We start from the raw sequence: 22,197 nt of genomic DNA on the forward strand, positions 1-22,197 counted from the left end.
CAAACTACGGCCTTCAGGACCATTCTGCCCAGCCCCTGAGCTCCTGGCCCTGGAGGCTCGCCCCGGCCTCTCCCTTGCTGTCCCCCCTCCCTCACAGTCTCAGCTCATTGCACCGCCGGCGCAATGTTCTGGGCAGCAGGGCTGTGAGCTCCTGGGGCAGGGCAGCTGCAGATCCCAGCCTGACCCGGTGCTCTGAGCTGCGTGGCTGGCTCCAGCTGGGCGGCGCGGCTGCCTGTCCTGCCAACTACCAATGCTCCAGGCAGCGTAGTAAGGGGGCAGGGAGCGGGGTTGGATAGAGGGCAGTGGAGTTTGGGGGGTGGTCAGGGACTGGGGGGATGGATAAGGGTTGGGGCGGTCAGAGGGTGGGAAACAGGGGGGTTGAATGAGGGAGAGGTGCAGGGGGCGGTCAGGAAGGAGAGGGGGGGTTGGATGCGGTGGCGGGGGGCAGTCAGGGTTGTGGGTTCCGGGGCAGTCAGGGGACAGGGAGAACGGGTGGTTGGATGGGGCAGGAGTCCCGGGGGTGGGTAATCAGGAAGAAGAGGGTGGTTTGGATGGGGGTGGTAGGGGCCAGTTAGAGGTGGTCAGGGGACAGAGAGCAGGGAGGGTGGATGGGGCAGGAGTCCTGGGGTGGGGGGTGTCAGGGGGCAAGAAGCAGGGGGGTCGGATAGGGGGTGGGGGCCGGGCCACTCCTGGCTGTTTGGGAAGGCACAGCCTCCCATAACTGCCCTCCATACAATTTCTGAAACCTAATGCAGCCCTCAGGCCAAAAACTTTGCCTGTCCCTGCATTACAACAATGTAACAAACAGGGTCAGGCACGTGCATTTGGAGTCAGGGGGGTGGATGCATTTGGCTCTGCAGTTTCATAGGGCTGTTGATGCTTGTGACGGCGTTCCAGGGGTGCAGCTTGGACTGTGGAACTACTGAGCACTCTGTCCCACCAACCTGGGCTCCCTCTCACGCTGTGATGCTGTTGGCAAGCTACAAACCTCTGGCAGGTACTGCACATACACAGACATCCATAGGCAGGGACACACCCAACTGTGTTACATGAATGCGTCTCCCAGCCACTCATGAACCAAGAAGAGAGAGGCTTCAGCCAATTCCCTCCAGCTCCCAAGCCTTGCACCCCAGAACTGTATGGTCTTGCCCTGTTAGAAGCCTGACCAGTGTAAGTTCATTACCCAGTCCACCCCTCCCTCAGTGTGGAGAGGACACACACTAGCCTTTGTAAACTGAGCTGAGATTTCCCAAGCACTTCAGCCAAAACACACTGTTTTAGGTAAAACATAAAGCAGATTTATTAACTACAGAAAGATCGATTTTAAGTGATTAAGAGCTTGTCTACACTACCGCTTAAATCAGGAGTGGCCAACCTGAGCCGGAGAAGGAGCCAGAATTCACCAACATACATTGCCAAAGAGCCACAGTAATACTTCAGCATATGAGTGACAGTCAACCATGAGGGAGGTGTGAGGATGCAGCTGGTATAGCAGTCTGTAATACTGCTGTCCCCACAACTGCTTGTGCAAGAAGAGGCCTGGACTAATGTGTAATGTTTCATGAAACTATGGCTAGAGCTGCAGATAGCCACCCTACAGATGTCCAGTATAGGTATCTCTCAAAGAGATGCTGTAGAAGTTGCTTGTGCTTTAGCGGAATGGGTTCTCCCCTCATCCACAGGAGAAATATGCACCAGTTAATAAAGAATGATGCAGACAGAGGTCCACTTAGAGTGTTTCTGAGAAGATAATGCTTGTCCTTTAGATCACTCTACTAAAGCAACAAATAATCTAGGCATTTTCCTGATTGGTTTTGTCGTCTGCAGAAAGAATGCCAAAGACCCTCAGATGTAAAGAGATAAGTCTTTTCTCCTCATCGGAAGCATGAGGTTTTGGAAAGAATACTGGTAAGTGAATAGATTGATTCATAAGAAACTCAGGAATTAATTTAGGGATGAATTTTGGATGGAGGCAGAGGGAAACCTTCTTCTTATGAAATGTGGTATGTGGCAGATCTGCCATAAGCACTCCTAGTTCACTCACTCTTCTGGCTGATGTGATGGCAATTAAGAAAGTGACTTTTCATGGAGGTGTAGGACATGGAGCAAGTGGCTAGTGGTTCAAAGGGAGGTCTGGTAAGTATTGAAAGAACAAGATTAAGTTCCCATTGTGGTGTTGGTTTCACCATCAAATGGAAAGTTCTAATGAGGCCCTTCAGGAATCTGGTTGTTGTCGGATGAGTAAAAAGAGCATAGTCCTCAACTGAAGAATGGAAGTTGCTGACTGCTGCAAGGTGTACCCACAGTGAGCTAATGGAAAGACCCAACATCTTGACAGTGAGTAGGTAATCTAAAATAATAAGAGTTCCCACAGATTGTGGGGATAATTGGTTCTGTTGTGACCTTGTGGAGAAATGTCTCCATTTTGCCAGAAAGCATTTTCTGGTGGAAGCCCTTCTGATTTGATTGAGAACCGATTGATGTTCAGGCCTTTAAAAATGAATGCTCTAAATCTGATGCCATTTTAGATTTGGTTTTGGTGAGTAGTGAGGACCTCATAGAAGAAATGGTTGTAGGGGACAACCTTGGTTCAAGCGATCATGAGCTAATTCAGTTCAAACTAAATGGAAGGATAAACAAAAATAGATCTGTGACTAGGCTTTTTGATTTCAAAAGAGCTAACTTTAAAAAATTAAGGAAATTAGTTAGGGAACTGGATTGGACTGAAGAACGTGTGGATCTAAAGGTGGAGGAAGCCTGGAATTACTTCAAGTCAAAGTTGCAGAAACTATCAGAAGCCTGCATCCCAAGAAAGGGGAAAAATTCATAGGCAGGAGTTATAGCCCAAGCTGGATGAACAAGCATCTCAGAGAGGTGATTAAGAAAAAGGAGAGTGGAAGATGGGAGGGATTAGTAAGGAAAGCTACCTGACTGAGGTCAGAACATGTAGAGATAAAGTTAGAAAGGCCAAAAGCCATGTAGAGTTGGACCTTGCAAAGGGAATTAAAACCAATAGTAAAAGGTTCTATAGCCATATAAATAAGAAGAAAACAAAGAAAGAAGAAGTGGGACCGCTAAACACTGAGGATGGAGAGGAGGTCAAGGATAATCTAGGCATGGCCCCAATATCTAAACAAATACTTTGCCTCAGTCTTTAATGAGGCTAATGAGGGGCTTAGGGATAATGGTAGGACGACAAATGGGAATGAGGATATGGAGGTAGATATTACCACATCCGAGGTAGAAGCCAAAAACTTGAACAGCTTAATGGGACTAAATCGGGGGGCCCAGATAATCTTCATCCAAGAATATTCAAGGAACTGGCACATGAAATTGCAAGCCCATTAGCAAAAATTTTTAATGAATCTGTAAACTCAGGGGTTGTACCGTATGACTGGAGAATTGCTAACATAGTTCCTATTTTTAAGGAAGGAAAAAAATGTGATCCGGGTAACTACAGGCCTGTTAGTTTGACATCTGTAGTATGCGAGGTCTTGGAAAAAATTTTGAAGGAGAAAGTAGTTAAGGACATTGAGGTCAATGGTAATTGGGACAAAATACAACATAGTTTTACAAAAGGTAGATCGTGTCAAACCAACCTGATCTCCTTCTTTGAGAAGGTAACAGATTTTTTAAACAAAGGAAATGCAGTGGATCTAATTTACCTCGATTTCATTAAGGAATTTGATACAGGTCCACCTGGGGAATTATAAGCTAAATTGGAAAAGATGGGGATCAATATGAAAATTGAAAGGTGGATAAGAAACTGGTTAAAGGGGAGACTGCAACGGGTCACACTGAAAGGTGAATTGTCAGGCTGGACGGCGGTAACTAGTGGAGTTCCTCAGGGATCGGTTTTGGGACCAATCTTATTTAATCTTTTTATTACTGATCTGGGCACAAAAAGCAGGAATGTGCTAATACAGTTTGGGGCTGACACAAAGCTGGGAGGTATTGCCAATACAGAGAAGGACCAGGATATCATACAGAAAGATCTGGATGACCTTGTAAACTGGAGTAATAGTAATAGGATGAAATTTAATAGTGAAAAGTGCAAGGTCATGCATTTAGGGATTAATAACAAGAATTTTTGTTATAAACTGGGGACGCATCACTTGGAAGTAACAGAGGAGGAGGAGGACCTCGGAGTATTGGTTGATCACAGGATGACTATTTGCTGCCAATGTGATATGACCATGAAAAAAGCTAATGCAGTCTTGGGATGCATTAGGCGAGGTATTTCCAGTAGAGATAAGGAGGTGTTGGTACTGTTATACAAGGTCCTGGTGAGACTTCATCTGGACTATTGTGTGGTTCCGGTCTCCCACGTTTAAGAAAGATGAATTCAAACTGGAACAGGTACAGAGAAGGGCTACTAGGATGATCCGAGGAATGGAAAACCTGCCTTATGAAAGGAGACTCAAAGAGCTTGGCTTGTTTAGCCTAACAAAAGAAGGCTGAGAGGAGATATGTTTGCTCTCTATAAATATATCAGAGGGATAAATACCATGGAGGGAGAAGAATTATTTAAGCTCAGTACCAGTGTGGACACAAGAACAAATGGATATAAACTGGCCATCAGGAATTAGATGAAGGTTTCTAACCATCAGAGGAGTGAAGTTCTGGAACAGCCTTCCAAGGGAAGCAGTGGGGACAAAAGATATCTGGCTTCAAGACTAAGCTTGATAAATTTATGGAAGGGATGATATGATGGGATAGCCTAATTTTGGCAATTAATTGATCTTCAACTATTAGAGGTAGATATGCCAATGGCCCGTGATGGGATGTTAGATGGGGTGGGATCTGAGTTACTCCAGAGAATTCTTTCCTGGGTGTCTGACTGGTGAGTCTTGCCCACATGCTCAGGGTTTAGCTGATCGCCATATTTTGGGTCGGGAAGGAATTTTCCTCCAGGGCAGATTGGCAGAGGTGGGTTGAGATCTTCTGAAGGTCTGAAAACCAAAAGTGTCTGGGCCAGTTCTGCACAATAAGAGTGACCCAAGCTTTGTCATGGCAAATCTTTCTTAGAACTTCTGGTATCAGTGGGATGGGAGGAAAGGCATACCTGAGGTGGTCTGTCCAAGGTAGCAGAAGGGCCTCACCCTTGGAGTCCTGGCCCAGAGCTGGTGTGGATCTGACTTTTTTCTCTGTTTTTAATAGATCTTGTGTTTGTTTGAATTAAACCATTTGCATAATAGATTGTAAAGAGGTAAGATCACTGAGGTACATCTGGAAGGGAAGACAACCTCCTGACATCTGGTGAAGGAGAAAATAGTACTATTCCTAGACCACTCAGCCAAGGCAACCTCTTATGTGTGCCACCCAGATACCACAGTCAGGAGGGATATGGGAAAAGTTGATGGAGGAGTGGCAGGAAATGGGAAGCAAAAGTTACACTTTTAGTTCAAAGTTTTAAGAAAAGCAAGCTGTTGTCCTGCTTTCTCTAAGAAGGGTACTACAGAATAATGAGTCCCATGGGATTTTTATTATATAAGCATTAATATTCTAAGAGAATAACCTTCCTAGCCTAGTAATAAAAATGTATGTTTGTTCTTCTCACAAAAAATTTTCAGTTTAAAAGTTTGTATAGTTACTGACATAAATTAAGCCTTCATTACTTTTATCACCATACCCACTCTGGACAATGTGATCATGCAGCTTCAAATAATACATAACTAAAAACAATCTCTGCTGACAAATTGTAGATGTCAGGTATGAACTAAAATTACTGAAATTCCCTAAGAAAAGATAATGAACTTTTTTCTTCATGTTTCGTTTTATGGGTTTTTTGCAGGAGCAGACGGGGGGGACAATGACTGTATGGTTAGTTGCTAGGCTGTTAGAATTTGTTTTCAGAAAAAACATGTACTGAACTACTGTAAAGAATTAAGTGGTATTTTCAAACAGGTATAATAAAGATAAAAATTTATATATTAACCGGCCAAATTTTGAAACTACAAACCTTGTACGTCTCTTCAAGTGAAAATAAAAATGCCACCAAATATTAAACTTTAGCTCTTACCTCCAGTTCTCCCTTGTCCAATGACAACATTTGGATAAAGGCTGTTTTCATGCTCCTGGAGGTGAGGTAGGTAGTAGTGTATGTTTGTAAGACGCAAAGGGAGTTTGCTGGTGAGATTTAACACTTTCCACTTCATGGCATCTTAAAAAACAAAAACAGAAGAGGATTGAGCTCATTACTCTGACAAATATTTTCTCTCAAATAAAAGTTTAGCATATTACAAATACAAGCTTATTAAATCAGAGCCATTTTATCAGAGATTACTGTAGGTCAAATCAATTCTTTTTCATGGTGGTGAATGATTAGCTTTCTTGTTGATTGCAGAAGTTAAATAGCAGATCCTTCAATCAAAAACAATTTTCCCAAAGTCTCTGATGGACTGCAAGAACACGCCCCAAATGAGTTTATTATTGTGATGTGTTTGTGTCAAGGTTCCTTCCCCACTCTGAACTCTAGGGTACAGATGTGGGGACCTGCATGAAAGACCCCCTAAGCTTATTCTTACCAGCTTAGGTTAAACACTGCCACCACCAAAGTGTTACACAAAGAACAGGGGAAATGCCCACTTGGAAACGTCTCCCCACCAAAATATCCCCCCAAGCACTATACCCCCTTTTCTGGGGAAGGCTTGATAAAAATCCTCACCAATTGGTACAGGTGAACCCAGACCCAAACCCTTGGATCTTAAGAACAATGAAAAAAAAATCAGGTTCTTAAAAGATAATTTCAATTAAAGTAAAAGAATCACCTCTGTAAAATCAGGATTGTAAATACCTTACAGGGTAGTCAGATTCAAAACATAGAGAATCCCTCTAGGCAAAACCTTAAGTTACAAAAAGACACAAAAACAGGAATATACATCCCATTCAGCACAACTTATTTTATCAGCCATTTAAACAAAACAGAATCTAACGCATTTCTAACTAGATTGCTTATTAACCCTTTAAAGGAGTTCTGACCTGCATTCCTGCTCTGGTCCCAGCAAAAGCAACACACACACACACACACACACACACACACAGAGAGAGAGAGAGAGAGAGAGAACCCTTTGTCCCCCATCTTCCCCCAGCTTTGAAAGTATCTTGTCTCCTCATTGGTCATTTTGGTCAGGTGCCAGCAAGGTTATCTTAGCTTCTTAACCCTTTACAGGTGAAAGGGTTTTTCCTCTGGCCAGGAGGGATTTAAAGGTGTTTACCCTTCCCTTTATAATTTATGACAGTTTGGATTACAGTTGGTCAGAAACATTTCCTCAGAACAGTTTGCTGTCAGAAAATGCCATTTAAACAAAACCAAAATTTTTCATAAAATTATACTGATTTTGAAAAAAAAATTAGAAAAAATTGCAAGAATTGTTTTGAAATTGTCAAAGTGTCCTGGTTTGATATTTTTGGAACAAAAAGTTTTGATTTCTCATTTTGAAATTTAATTTTATATAAAAAATTAAGTGTCAAAATTGAAACTCTTCATATGTATCAAAATGTTTTGTTTTAGATGACCCAAAACATATTTTTAAAATCTTTTCTTTTTTGCAGGATTGAAAATTAATTTTCTGACCAGCTCTAATTTGTATTACAGTAGCACCCAGAAGTCCCAATCAGATTGGGACCTATTGTATTAGGATTCCTACAAAAAACATAGTAAGAGAGAGTCCCTGACCCAGAGATTTTACTATTAAATGCCCCAGTCCTGCAACTGCTTGCACATAGGCAGACTCCTGCATCCATACACAGGTCCACTGATTTCAGTGGGGCTCTGTAGGTGCTCTGCTTATGCACAAGCAGTTGCAGGATTAAGCCTCATTTGAGAGAAGAGCCAACAAGTCGGTGTAACAAACAATTAGAGAGGATAATTTTTGTCAGTTGTAAATAAACAAGAAATATCATTAATATCAGTAATTCCTAATCCTTAACTTCCAGTGTTTCCCAGCAGGCAAATGGTGAACATTCTCTCTTAGAATGCAATACATGGGGTTTTTAACTGAGCACATGAAGGGCCTGAATCAGACGTCCTTATACAGTTAGAACTCCCATTGTTTACAAGGACAATGGGACCATGACTTTTAAACACATATTGAGCAAACAAAAGCTGCAGTAGCAAAGAGTAATATGTAGCACTTTATTCTTGAGTCTTCAGAATTTTAAAAGGGAGGCGACATTTAATTAAAATACATACCAATGTTGAAATAATCCAAATGTGAATTTATAAAAATAATCCAAATTTACCAAATACAATCAATTAAAGTTGAAAATTGTCACTTGCTAACTTTAGCTGTCTAGATATAAATATATTACATTTCTATGGGCTCCAGTTTTGTGCATCATAGAATATCATGGTTGGAAGGGACCTCAGGAGGTCATCTAATCCAACCCTGTCATAAAAATAAAGGGAAGGGTAAACCCCTTTAAAATCCCTCCTGGCCAGAGGAAAAATCCTCTCACCTGTAAAGGGTTAAGAAGCTAAAGGTAACCTCGCTGGCACCTGACCAAAATGACCAATGAGGAGACAAGATACTTTCAAAAGCTGGGAGGAGGGACAGAAACAAAGGGTCTGGGTCTGTCTGTATGCTGCTTTTGCCAGGGATAGAACAGGAATGGAGTCTTAGAACTTTTAGTAAGTAATCTAGCTAAGTATGTGTTAGATTATGATTTCTTTAAATGGCTGAGAAAAGAACTGTGCTGAATAGAATGACTATTCCTGTTTGTGTGTCTTTTTTGTAACTTAAGGTTTTGCCTAGAGGGATTCTCTGTGTTTTGAATCTAATTACCCTGTAAGGTATCTACCATCCTGATTTTTACAGAGGTGATTCCTTTACTTCTATTAAAAGTCTTCTTGTAAGAAAACTGAATGCTTTTTCATTGTTCTAAGATCCAAGGGTTTGGGTCTGTGGTCACCTATGCAAATTGGTGAGGATTTTTACCAAACCTTCCCCAGGAAGTGGGGTGCAAGGGTTGGGAGGATTTTGGGGGGAAAGATGTGTCCAAACCATGTTTCCCAGTAAACCCAGATAAAGTTTGGTGGTGGCAGTGGAAATCCAAGGGCAAAGGGTGAAATTAATTTGTACCTTGGGGAAGTTTTAACCTAAGCTGGTAAAAGTAAGCTTAGGAGGTTTTCATGCAGGTCCTCACATCTGTACCCTAGAGTTCAGAGTGGGGAAGGAACCTTGACAAACCCCCTGCTCAAAGCAGGACCAATCCCCAACTAAATATCCCAGCCAGGGCTTTGTCAAGCCTGACCTTAAAAATATCTAAGGAAGAAGATTCCACCACCTCCCTAGGTAACGCATTCCAGTGTTTCACCACCCTTCCTAGTGAAAAAGCTTTTCCTAATATCCAACCTAAACCTCCCCCACTGCAACTTGAGACCATTACTCCTTGTTCTGTCAGCAGCTACCACTGAGAACAGTCTAGATCCATCCTCTTTGAAACATTACTCAGAATAAATGCTAGGAAATTGCTAAAATATAGAATTAGAAAAGCTACTAAAAACCTATAGAGCCTGTTCCTAAAATCATTCAGAAGTCAATTAAAAGCTGGTGAAACAAAAATATTTTCCACTTAATTAATACAAGGCACCCAATGTGCAAAGATGATGGGTACCATTAGGTAAACTAATAAATATTTGAAAGGACTAAATGAAAGACCTTACTCTTTATTTTGTTTTAAGAAAGGAACCTGAGCAGCAAAAGATCTTTCACTCAAATGTGTACCTGCTAAGCAGCTAGCAAGAAATCATTTCAAAACTTAACTTTACCAGTTGCCTTACAGCTTATTTCTGCTGTCCTGACACAGGTGAGACTCCTATGTACATCATATGAGAACTCTGTCTGTGTCATTCCCTCCCTGTCCCTGGGACTACCCATGCTCATGTAGGTTGTCAAGGTTCCTCCCCCACTCTGAACTCTAGGGTACAGATGTGGGGACATGCATGAAAACCTCCTAAGCTTACTTTCACCAGCTTAGGTTAAAACTTCCCCAAGGTACAAATTAATTTTATCCTTTGACCCTGGATCTCCACTGCTACCACCAAACTCTAACTGGGTTTACTGGGAAACGTAGTTTGGACACGTCTTTCCCCCCCCAAATCCTCCCAACCCTTGCCCTTCCATTTATATTTATGACATATACATAAGTATATATGAGAACAAGCACATAGATAGGCCTGAAAGAGAGTAAAACTCCTCTGATTTGCCTGAGAAAAGACTGAGTACACTTCAGGGGCCATTTCCTCAGCTCTACTTCTAGAGGTTTTGTACTTTTCAGTCTGTGCAAAGCACCCAGAAAACTGGAATTCTGCTGGTACTGAGTTATCTCCAAGTTGCACAAAGCAATCAGTGGCTACATACCCTCTCTGCATGCCCTCAAATGGTGTGGGGTAGTGCAGCAGTGGCTCTGCCTGTTTCCATCCATTTCAGGTTAAGGTGACCTAGCCCTCCAGCTAGGTCAGATAAAAGTACCATCCCTTCCAGAGTCCAAAATAAACACAACTCTTCCAAACCCTAAGGCAGGGGGTGGGTGGGGGAGGGAGAGCTCTAATAGGTAACCATTCCTGAGTTCCTGGCCCCAGCCAGCCTTCCCACCCACACAGAGCCAAACGTCTGCTCTCCCTCCCAGCCAGCCAGCAACTTTTTTAGCTCATTTTTCAAAGTCCAACACCTGTTTCAGGTATCACACTGCTGAGCTGACTGAGCCCCAAGCAGTCCTTTCTGATTCTTTTCTGACTTTTGCAGGGTTTACACACCCCATCACACCATCATAAAGCCAGAATAGTCATGTATATGCCATATTGGAGAAGTGATAGATGGGGCTAGAGTTTATTGTGCTTGGCAAATCCTTGCTGGTTTGTCATAAATTAGTCACCTCTCTCTCCCCTACCTCCTGGAGTGCCACAAAGTATGAGCTTGATGGACTGAGTGAGCCCCAAGCCTTGGTCCAAGATTCTTTAGGTTTTTTGACAGGAGCATAATGTTCCAAAACTTGTATTCTAATTTTTGAATATACCCTCCCTCTTGAAAGGTCTGGGTATTAACTTTTAACCCATTTAAAATTTTCCTCTAAAAAATCCAAACAAATTCATCACTTGTTTTGATAATCAAAGGGTTTCTGAGAAGGACATCTCCCTGCTACGAAGAAGCAGATTCAAAGTCAAACACATCAACAATGTGGCTTGATTAATCTTCAGAGGTTGTTTTACCTTTCTCTCTAGTGTTGACTTTCTAGGTAATTTAAGAAGAAATAATAATAATAATAAAGAAAGGTAAGCTGTTAGAATGGGAAGGAAAGAATGGCACAGAGTCAAAAGGGAAGCAAAACTATGTGCCAGAAATAAAAATAGAAATGAGCAGACTCATGCCTAACTCCTCCTGTCATAATGCAATCATATAAGCACTTGATGCTTGTAGTTCTTGAAAAGCAGTTATTACATGGTATGAATCCCATTGCACTTCACAATGAGTTCCTTTCATTGCAGAATTTTATAAAATGGATACCTGAAACAAAAAATAATTGCTATATACTTGTGAAAGCACATTGGCCATATTAAGATATTATAGTGGCTTACATTTATGCATCACTTTTCATTCAAAAGGATTTCAAAATGCTTTTCAGCAATAGGTACACACAAATTCATACCCATAATTATCATGACTGATGTGCAAGTAAAATGTGCACTGGCCATTTGCCTCTGCAGTTAACCAGTGTTCACTCACAGTAATTACTACCACTGTGGGTATGTCTACACTACAAACTTAAGTCAACCTATATTAGGTCGACTTACAGCCACAGCAGTAATTACTGCGGTGGTGCATGTCCACTCTACCCTCCTTGGATTGACAGAGCGTGTCCTCACCAGAATCGCTTTCACCGACTTAAGAGGGTCAGCATAGGGAGCTGAGAGCTGGCAGCTCTCTGACTGGAGCCTGGCTGCTCCACTGGCTCCTGGGCTCCTGGCAGCTGTCCCCCCGCCCCCTTCCCCTCCCCCCCGGCTTTCTATTCCCTGCCAGGAGCCAGGGGAAGTCACCCACAGCTTCTCCCCTATCCGTTCCTTGCCAGGAGCCGGGGGAAGCCGCCTGGGGCTTCTCACCACCGGAGAACAGGGGCCAGCTGCCCCCTGCTTCTCGGCTCCCTCTGCCTGCTCGTTCCCTGCTGGGAGCCAGGCAGTCTTGTCAATTACATGGCTCACCTGGCAGGGAGTGGGTGGGGGCCACTCAGGCTTCTCACTCCAGCTCCCAGTCCAGAGCAGGATCCAGCCGCCCAGCTCTCCAGAGGAGCAGGGGCTTTCTTGTCAATTTCACAGCTCCTGCTGTGAAGTTGACAAGACAGCTGATGTACCAGATGCAGTGTCTACAGAGACAGTGCATCACGCTAACTACACCAACATAAGCCTTATGCCTCTTGTGGAGGTGGAGTTATTATGTCGGTGTAATAGGGAACTTGCATTGGTGGGAGGAAGATTGTAGTGTAGACACTGACATAATTAGATTGACATAAGCTGCTTTATGTCGACCTGTGTAGTGTAGACCAGCCCTGAAATGCAGTTCCCACGGAGGTGGGGAAGACAGAAGGCATTCTATGCCAGAGTTATACAGCAGTGAGTTCTATCCAACACAAACAATAATAGCCTTCCAAGCTGCATGAACCTTAAAAAGCCACATCTCCACAGCTGTTAGCTCCATAACAGACTGATTGATTGATTGCTGTCCAACATCAGAAGGCAACCCCCTAGGCAAACTAAAACAAAGAAAAATTATTACTAACCTTTCGTAACGGTTGTTCTTTGAGTCGTGTTGTACATGTCCATTCCACTCCAGGTGTGTGCACGCCCCAAGCACAGTTGCTGGAATTTTTTCCCTCAGTGGTACCTGTCGGGGCAGCCCGAGCACTCTCTAGTGCTGTGTGCTCATAGTGCTGGTATAAAGTGCCCAGCCGACCCCCTGCTTGCTAAGTTCCTTCTTTCCAGAAGACTCCTATGGAGAGGGGTAAGAAGGCGGGTCGTGGAATGGACATGTCAAAGGACAACAGTTTCAGAAAGTTAGTAACTGTTTTTTCTTCTTCTTCAAGTGATTGCATATGTGCATTCCACTCCAGGTGACTCCCTAGCAATTGAATAGGTGGAGGGATTGGAGTTCATGGACACAAGACTGCAGGACAGCTCGATCTAATTTGGTATCATCTCTGGACTGCTGTGTGATGGTGTAATGGGAGGAGAGCGTATGCACAATGACCAAGTCACTGCTTTGCAAACGTCCTGGACAGAGATCTGCTCTCCGAATGCTGCTGACCGTGCTTGTGACCTTGTGGAACGAGCCATGGGATAGTTGGAAGGCGGTACCCCCGCTTGATTGTAACTAGCATGAGTGCAAGACTTAATCCAGGAAGAGACGAGATCAGGAGACCCTTCATCTTGTTTGCTACAAACAGCTGAGTGGACTTTCTGAATGGTTTACTCCATTCTATGTAGAAAGTTTGGACGTTAGGCGAGCCCTAGAAGTGAAGGTGCTACTCCTCTCTATTTGCATGCGGCTTAGGGTAAAAGACCGGAAGGTAGATTGCCCAATTGTTATAAAATTGTGATACTACCTTTGATAGGAAACTGGGGTGAGGTAAGGAAATGGTGGGTAACTGAACTTTGTCTTTAAAGAAGACTGTGTCTAGAGGCTCTGATGTGAGGGCCCTGAACTCCAAGGCCGAAGTGATGGCCACTAAGAAAACCACTTTCCAGGAGCGGTACAATAAGGAGCACATTGCCAGTGGTTCAAATGGATATTCCATGAGCTTTAATAAGACCAAGTTCAGGTCCCAGGGAGGAACTGGCTCTCTTATTTGAGGATATAATATCTCTAGTCGCTTCAGAAATCAGATGGACATGTGATGTGAAAATACGGACTGGTTATCTACCCAGGGGTGGAAAGCCACTATTGCTGCAAGGTGAACGTTGATAGAGGAGATAGATAAATCATGCTGCTTCAGGTGTAATAGATACTCAAGTCTTTCTTGTAAGGATGACTACATGGGCAAGATCCCACTTTGGAACATGCAGACCGAAAACTGCTTCCACTTGTAAAGATAAGTAGCCCTGGTTGAGGGCTTCCTACTCCCTAGTAGAACCTGATGAACTTCCCCTGAGCAAGCCTGCTCTTTGAGGTTTAACCATGGAGCTTCCAGGCCATTAGGTGAAGGGAACTTGGGTTCAGATGGAGCAGTCGACCATGGTCCTGAGAGATCAGGTCAAGGTGTAACAGAAGTGGGATTGGAGTCACCACTGAGAGGCCTAGCAAAGTGGCAGAACCAGTGTTGGCAGGGCCATGCTGGGGCTATCAAAATGATCTGGTTCCGGTCCCATTTGATCTTTAGAAGTGCTCTGTGTACAAGCGGGACAGGGGGGAAAAGTGTAGTAAAGGTGTTCCATCAGAAAGGCATGTGTGATAGACCCTGGACTGTGGCCACACAGGGAGCAGAATTGGTGATGCTTTGTTGTACTGGGTTGCAAATAGGTTTATCTCGGGAGTCCCCCACTGCTGGAAAACATCCCGCGCCACATCTGGGCAAAGGGACCATTCATGGTGACTGGAGAAAGTCCTGCTTAGGTGATCTGCCAGCTCATTTTGGGCTCCTGGAAGGTAAGAGGCCTCTAGGTTGACTGAGAGGGCGATACAGAATTCCCATAGTTGAATCACTTCCTGATGTAGGCTGGAAGAGCAAGCTCCTCTTTGCCTGTTAGATGGAACATGGCAGCAACATTGTCCATAAGAACAAACAAATCTCTGCCTGTAATACGTGGCAGGAAAGCCTAGCAGGCCAGGTGAATTGCTCTGAGTTCTTGGACACTGATGTGGAGAGAAAGTTCTTCTGGAGACCAAAGACCTTGAGTTCTGAGGGACCCAAGGTGAGCTCTCCACCCTAGTGCTGATGCATCTGAGATCAGGGTCACTGACGGTTGGGGCCATATAAAGGGAACCCCTGCACAAACATTGAGGAGGTCGATCCACCAATTGAGGGAGACAAGAACATGAGGGTACAAAATCCAGATGGTGGCAGTTTGGTGAGTACACGGAGGCCAGCAACGTGTGGAGGGGCTTGAGGCGCAGCCTTGAATGCTGCACCACATATGTGCATGAAGCCATGTGGCCTAAAAGCCTCAGACAAGTTCTGGATGTTGCGATGGGATGGCCTTTGAAGTGTGCTATTAGGGATGTAGTTGTCTTAAAATAACCCTCTGGAAAGTAGGCTCTGGCTTGAGAGGAGTTGAACACCGCTCCGATAAACACTGTCCTCTGTACTGGAGTGAGGATAGATTTCTACACATTTATCAGGAGGCTAGGGCCTTGAAAATCAACTAGATGAGCCCAAAGCTGGATACTACATGAGCCCTAGACCATCCCTTGATTAGCCAGTCATCCAGATAAGGGTAGACCTGCTCTCTTTGGAAGGCTGCCACTATCACCATACATTTTGTAAACACCCTAGGAGCTGCAGACAGGCAGAACCGGAGTACAGGAACTCCTCACTTAACATTGTAGTTATGTTCCTGAAAAATGCGACTTTAAGCGAAACGATGTTAAGCAAATCCAATTTCCCCCATAAGACTTGATGTAAATGAGGGGGTTAGGTTCCAGGGAAATTTTTTTCACCAGACAAAAGACATATATATACACACACACAGACACAGAGTGTAAGTTTTAAACAAACAATTTAATACCGGTATACGGTGATGATGATTGTGAAGCTTAGTTGAGGTGGAGGAGTCAGTGGGTGGGATATTTCCCAGGGAATGCCTTACTGCTAAATGATGAACTAGCAATTGGCTGAGCCCTCAAGGGTTAACTCTCACACTCTACAAGGCAGCAGGAAAGGACAGAGGGAAGACAGAGACAGAGACACACCCTGAATGTGTTTGAGAGACGGAGATATGCATTTCCCATTTAAGTATGAAGAGTGGGGTCAACACCAGGGCTGGCTCCAGGCACCAGCTTTCCAAGCAGGTGCTTGAGGTGGCATTGAGAACAGGGTGGCAGTTCCTCCGGCCGCGGCGGCAATCTGGCGGCAGCTTCTCTGTTCCTCCAGCAGCGGCGGCAAATTGGCGGCAGCTTCTTCCTTTTGCCATCTGCGGTGGCAGTTTTTTTTCACTGCTTGGGGCGGCAAAAACTGTAGAGCTGGCCCTGGTCAGAAGTACACTGCCTTGTTAATTAGATCAGCAAGCTGAGACTGGAGCGCAGCTCCCTCCGTCCATGTGTCCCCCCTGCTCTATGGAAGATGGGGTAATCGGGGTGCAGGAGCAGGGGGGACATTAGCCCCCCCTCTTCTTCCCCTTCGCCCCCACAGCAAGCAGGAGTGTTGGGGAGCAGCTCCAAGTCAGAGGGCAGGAGCAGCACATGGCAGTGCGGGGAGGGACAGCTGAACTGCGGGCAATTGATAGCCTGCTGAGCAGCTGCTGCACAGGGAACTTAGGGGAGCAGGGAGCTGATAGGGGGGCTGCCAGTTCACCCTGGTTCCAACCACCCACCAGCTAACTGCAACGGGCTGCTCTTTCTGCAAGCAGTGGACAAAGCAGGCAGCTGCCAAACGACATTGCATTGCACAACTTTAAACGAGCATGCTCCCTAATTGATCATCAACGTAACAACGAAACAACATTAACCGGGATGACTTTAAGTGAGGAGTTCTTGTACCATGAAGTGGTAGTGTGCGTGGTTCAATATGAATCTGAAGAACCTTCTGTGAGCTTGGTATATCAATATATGAAAATAGGTGTCTCTTAAATCGAGGGCAGCGTACCAGTCCCAGGGATCCAGGGAGAGGATAATGGATGCCAAGGTGACCATGTGGAACTTTAATTTCTTGAGGTAGCTGTTGGGGTGGTGCCGGCCTAAAATGAGTCTGAGACCTCCCTTGGCTTTTGGGATTAGGAAATAATGGGAATAGAACCCTTTCCCTCTTAAATTCTGCAGAATTTCTTTCACGGCTCCCATCCAAAGGAAGGATTGAACCTCCTGAGCCAGAAGATCTTCATGAAAGAGGTCCCTGATGTGAGATGGGAGGAAGGATAGGACGAAAGTTTGGAAGTAAACTTGAGGGTGTATCTCACTTACACCATTTTCAACACAGAATGGTCCATGGTGACACGGGACTACGCATTGAGAAAATGGGAGAGGAGGTTGGTAAACAAAGGAGAAACAGGGTCTGGCATCATGGGAACTGGTATGGCATCGTTGAGTGTCTTGTCAAAAGGCCTGCTTAGAGCCCCCTGAATGTTTAGGTGGGCAAGCATGGACATTGAGATAGCAAGGGCTGATGGCCTATGCCTAAAATGCTTGCTTCTTTTTCTCTGCAGTTCCTGACAGATAGGCAGAGCAGGGTACAAAACAGGCTGTTGGGACTTGTAGTGCTTCCTTGAAGTCATTGGTGTATACAAACCAAGGGACTTAAGTCTTGCCCTAGAGTCCTTTAACCCATGAAGCTTCACATCAGTCTGTTCTGAAAAGATTGAAGCTCCTTTGAGGGTAGATCCTGAAGGGTTTGCTCGACCTCCTGCAGGAGACACAAAGACTGTAGCCATGAACTCCTATGCATGGCTACTGCTGAAGCCATGAACCTGGCCGCCGAATCAGCTGCATCCAAAGCAGATTGCAACGAGGCCCTTACTACTGATTTTCCCTTGTCCACCAACAAGGAGAACTCTTGCCTGGAGTCCTGAGGGAGCAAGTCCTTGACTTCTGCATGAATCCCACATGTTGAAATCATATCTGCTTAGCAGCACCTGCTGGTTTGCAATCCTGAAGAATAAAATATTCTACCGAATAAATCCAGTTTCTTGGATTCTTTGCTTTTGGGTCTTCACTAAAAACCGACTAAACTATTTACAACTATGTACAGATATGCAAAAAGGAAAAACCACATAGAGCTTGCCAAAGGAAGGATAGCAATTCCAGTGACCATCATGGGCAGTAAGAAGGAACTGAGGGATCACGGGGTCAGCTGGGTACTTTATACTAGTGCTATGAGTCCACAGCACCTGAGGGCGCTCGAGCCGCCCTCATGGGTACCACTGAGGGAAAAATTTCTGGTGACTGTGCTTGGGGCCCACATGCACATAGAGTGGAATGCACATGTGCAATCACTCAAAAAAGAAACCCACAAAACCTACTCACTAGGTGCAAGTTAGCAGAAACAGGACTCTGATTTCCTGTTCTCCACAACTCCCTGTTACCTGCCTTTTCCATTCCCCTATGACAGCAAGGACAGTGGATTTATGACATGGACAGTAGAGTTGGTCAAAATTTTTCAACTAGAAAATATTCCTGCTAAAAATAGGATTTATAGGAAAAATGTGACTGACAAAAAAAATAGTACAAGAAATTTTGAAGGGAAAATTTTCATTTTGTTGTGAATTGAACCCCCCATTTTAAATGTTTTTTTCTCTTTTTTTGCCACTGAATACAAAAGAATGAATAATGTCTACAGCTTTTTCTCCACATTCCCTTCTACTCCTTTTTCCATTCTGTAACTTTTCAAAACTCCCTCAACTAGGGAAAAATAGAGAAAAGAGAGAAAAAAAGGAAGAAGTGAAAAAAATTGTGGATATTGTTAATTTTATTTCACTCAGTGACACAAAAGAGAAGAGGGGCAGAAAACGGAAAAATGAAAGTTCATTTTTTTCAAAAAAATATGTAACAAAAAGGTTTTTTTAATGTTTGGTTTGAGCCCTGTGAAATGGAAACTTCAAATTTTGTCATAAAATTGTTTTTCAACCAGCTTTAATGGGCAGAATGCTATGGAAACTCTGAACTATTGTGTTGTTTAGGTGGAAATTCTCCACTCAGTCACCACTGTATTGAGGGGTGAAAAGCTGCTTCTTCAAAGATTGCCTTTCAACACACACAAATTCAGGTTCTGATTTGACATTGGTGAGGCCTCATCTGAAGTACTGTGTCCAGTTTTGGGCCCCACACTACAAGAAGGATGTGGAAAAATTGGACAGAGTCCAGCAGAGGGCAACAAAAATGATTAGGGGACTGGAACACATGATTTATGAGGAGAGGCTGAGGGAACTGGGATTGTTTAGTCTGCAGAAGAGAAGAATGAGGAGGGATTTGATAGCTGCTTTCAACTACCTGAAAGGGGGTTCCAAAGAGGATGGATCTAGACTGTTCTCAGTGGTAGCTGATGAGAGAACAAGGAGTAATGGTCTCAAGTTGCAGTGGGAGAGGTTTAGGTTGGATATTAGGAAAAACTTTTTCACTAGGAGGGTGGTGAAACACTGGAATGCGTTACCTAGGGAGGTGGTGGAATCTCCTTCCTTGGATATTTTTAAGGTCAGGCTTGACAAAGCCCTGGCTGGGATGATTTAGTTGAGGATGGGTCCTGCTTTGAGCAGGGGGTTGGACTAGATGACCTCCTGAGGTCCCTTCCAACCCTGATATTCTATGATTCTATGATCCTGCCTTGGTGGCTAAAAATGTTGTGTATAAGGTGTGTTTTTGTTTTGTACGGATAGAAAAAGTTGTTACGTACTGCATATCTCCTTCTCTCCTCTCCCTACCTGGCTTCCTATGTGGTACCACCAACCTGGTAGAGTTGCCTAAATTCTTTCCCAGCTGACCTTGATTTCTAAATATGGAAAGAGGACTGCCCCAAATTATTACGTAGCTCTCAGTCAGAATCAGGCCCTCACTGAGGTAGCCATAGGGCAAAAATCCTACAACATGGACTCTACTCCAGTGTTTATAATCCAAAGCCAGATCCTGCAAACACCTAAGCATTTGCTTAATTTTAAGCACATGAATTGAGTCAATGCTGGATTGGGAACTAAAAAACAAAAAAAAAACAAAGTGAGGAAACAGGATAGCACATACAGGCAAAGTGGTCAGAAGGACAATGATGCACATCTTAATTCCTCCTCCCTTTCAATTTTTAATACAATATTTTAATTATAAAATCCCAAAGCTTTTTTCTATGTAGATTTAACTCCATGTATTCTGTCAGAAATAATTCTTAAATATTTTGTGTTGAGACCACAATGTCCCACATTTCAACTACAACATAACATTCCTAATCTATCTCCCCACAAGAAGGCAGCCCCTCTCATTCTCTCCACTCCCTCTTGATAATGGGGTTAGCAGCAATGAGAACAGATTTTGGAGAAAACTGTGCCTATGTCACCAGGGATGTGAGATGGCCAGCTCCTGCTCTGCCTTACTCCTCCTCCAGGGGACAGGGCTATCTGCCTAATCCATCATACTGCAACCACTAGAGTGGAGGTAGATCGCCCTAAGTATGTGCAGTAGCTGCTGAAGCAGTTGGGCCTAATGTGTTTTTAAAAGGAGAAGTGAATAAAAACTCTAATTAAATTAGAGTGGAAAGTCAGATCAACAGAATATGATTAACTGATTGGAATTACTTCTAGTATTTGTTGTCCAACTTTAAAAATGTACCGAAGGTGCGTGAGAGTGCGAAGATGCAAGAGAAAGAGAGACTTTCGGTAATAAACGTGTTTTAGTCTGCTTCTCATAAGCAAAGCAGGATGAGAAAGGGGTAAACATTTCATAGATATTTTTAAATGTCCCCTCTTTTGAAATTTGGGGTGAAAAGGAAATAAGGACTCTTCACAAGACAAATAAAAGGAGAAAAGAATGATAGAAAAATGTTCTTAGAGTTCTCTCAGGTTCCAAGCAACCAATCCTATAAATTGTCATGCATCAGGTAAGTATTATTAGGACCTAATTAAAGAATGGTAAAAGTCTTCTCTCACCCTCTTTTTAAACATATAAGGGCCTGATGCTGCCATCATCAAAGTCAATAGATTTGTTCCCATTAACATTAGTGGAAGCAGAATTGGGCCCAGAGTATATAATAATTTAATCTCTTTAGGAAGAAAAATTTTTATGAGCACAAACCTGTATGATTTGCTGTAGAGTTCAGTCTCTCCGCAACTACCCGTTTAACTGCATCCAGGACAATGCTCAACTCACGGGATCTTTTTTTATTTTCTTTTTCGGCATATAACAATCTTTGATGAAGTTCCAAAAACTGGGTTTGGTACATGTCTAAGCCACTTCCTGCAATGAAAACGTAAATGGTTTCTTCAGGGAGGGATTAACCATATACTAGAATAAGGAGGGAGTTCAGGAATAGGTGACAGCATGGAAAGAGAATGAAAAGAGAGTGAAAACAGAAAATAAAAGAGCTGATTCAAGGTTTATTGGTGGAGTGAAGAAGGGGACAGAATACTAAGAAATAAAGACAGGATTTAGGAGAGCACAGTTATACAAAACCTTGAAAGTGAGGACAAGAAGTCTGAACACAATACTGAGGATGACGAAGGCCATAGAAGAAATTGAAGTGGGGGATGGCATAGTCCCAGTGACAGGCAAGAAGGATGATTTCTGGACAGATTAGAGGAGCATGAGATGACTGGATGATAGCTAAAGTAGGAGATAAGGGTAAGGACATACACATTAGCAATAGGGATAGAAAGACACTTGGGTCAGAGTGTAGGTTTGATAGCTGCAAGCGAGGACAAGCATAACAGATCTACAATAGACTAATGCATGCTCTTCCTCCAGAAGTGAATTATAATGAAGAACTTCGTAGTAATTCGATTCATTTTTTTTCACGAAATCCTTCCTTCCTGATTCTTAAAATATATTATATACCCTACATTGACCACAATCTATAAGAGGAGTCCCTTCACTAACACCCCACCTCCCCTCCCCACAATCCCCTCCACACACTGTTTTTCACTTGTGGTGTACCCCTGCACTTCATGGTTTAATCCGAGGCCAGAAGTAAAAGTCCTGGAAGTGGAACTGAAAATCTTCCAAGAGAACTTGTTCCCATGAGATTCACAGCTTAGTTTTACAAATCCAAGAAGTCTGGAAAAGCATCCCTATTTTTGGGTGCTTATCTAAACTGGACCAAAAATCCTCCAAGTTTTCAAAGGTTCATCTATCATTAATAATCATCCAAATACAGAATTTCTTTGAGGCTATCCTATGCTAATGGGTCAGATTTATGAAATAATTCAGGAGTGGGTAAGAATGCTTTGACTTCAGCTCCTGAACATGGACCTCTTGAAGCAATATATTCATGCATATCACACTCTCTAAACTAAACTGACCAATCACCAAACAAAAAAGGGAGCACTTATATTAACTTCTTAGAGATGCCTTACAAGTGCATTTC

At 43.5% G+C, this 22,197-nt stretch overlaps 1 protein-coding gene across 5 annotated transcripts in view; it reads right to left on the bottom strand.

Moving 5' to 3' along the window:
* Positions 1–22,197, bottom strand: part of MGAT4D (MGAT4 family member D) — a 118,094-nt gene that overhangs the window by 57,133 nt on the left and 38,764 nt on the right. For 4 of the 5 annotated variants that reach the window (XR_012158574.2, XM_073341191.2, XM_073341190.2 and 1 more), the window contains 2 exons: positions 20,910–21,071; positions 6,023–6,163 (listed from right to left, as the gene is read on the bottom strand). Coding sequence is in view for 4 of the 5 variants with exons in the window: in XM_073341191.2 (XP_073197292.2) it covers positions 6,023–6,163; positions 20,910–21,071 (303 nt within the window). In the remaining variant the exon portion in view is untranslated. Of the gene's footprint in view, positions 1–6,022; positions 6,164–12,774; positions 12,906–20,909; positions 21,072–22,197 lie in introns of those variants that run through there. The other variant, XM_073341193.2, reaches the window with a different exon arrangement.

This window comes from Lepidochelys kempii, chromosome 4 (assembly GCF_965140285.1).
Source record: "Lepidochelys kempii isolate rLepKem1 chromosome 4, rLepKem1.hap1, whole genome shotgun sequence".
Lineage (NCBI taxonomy): Eukaryota > Metazoa > Chordata > Testudines > Cheloniidae > Lepidochelys > Lepidochelys kempii.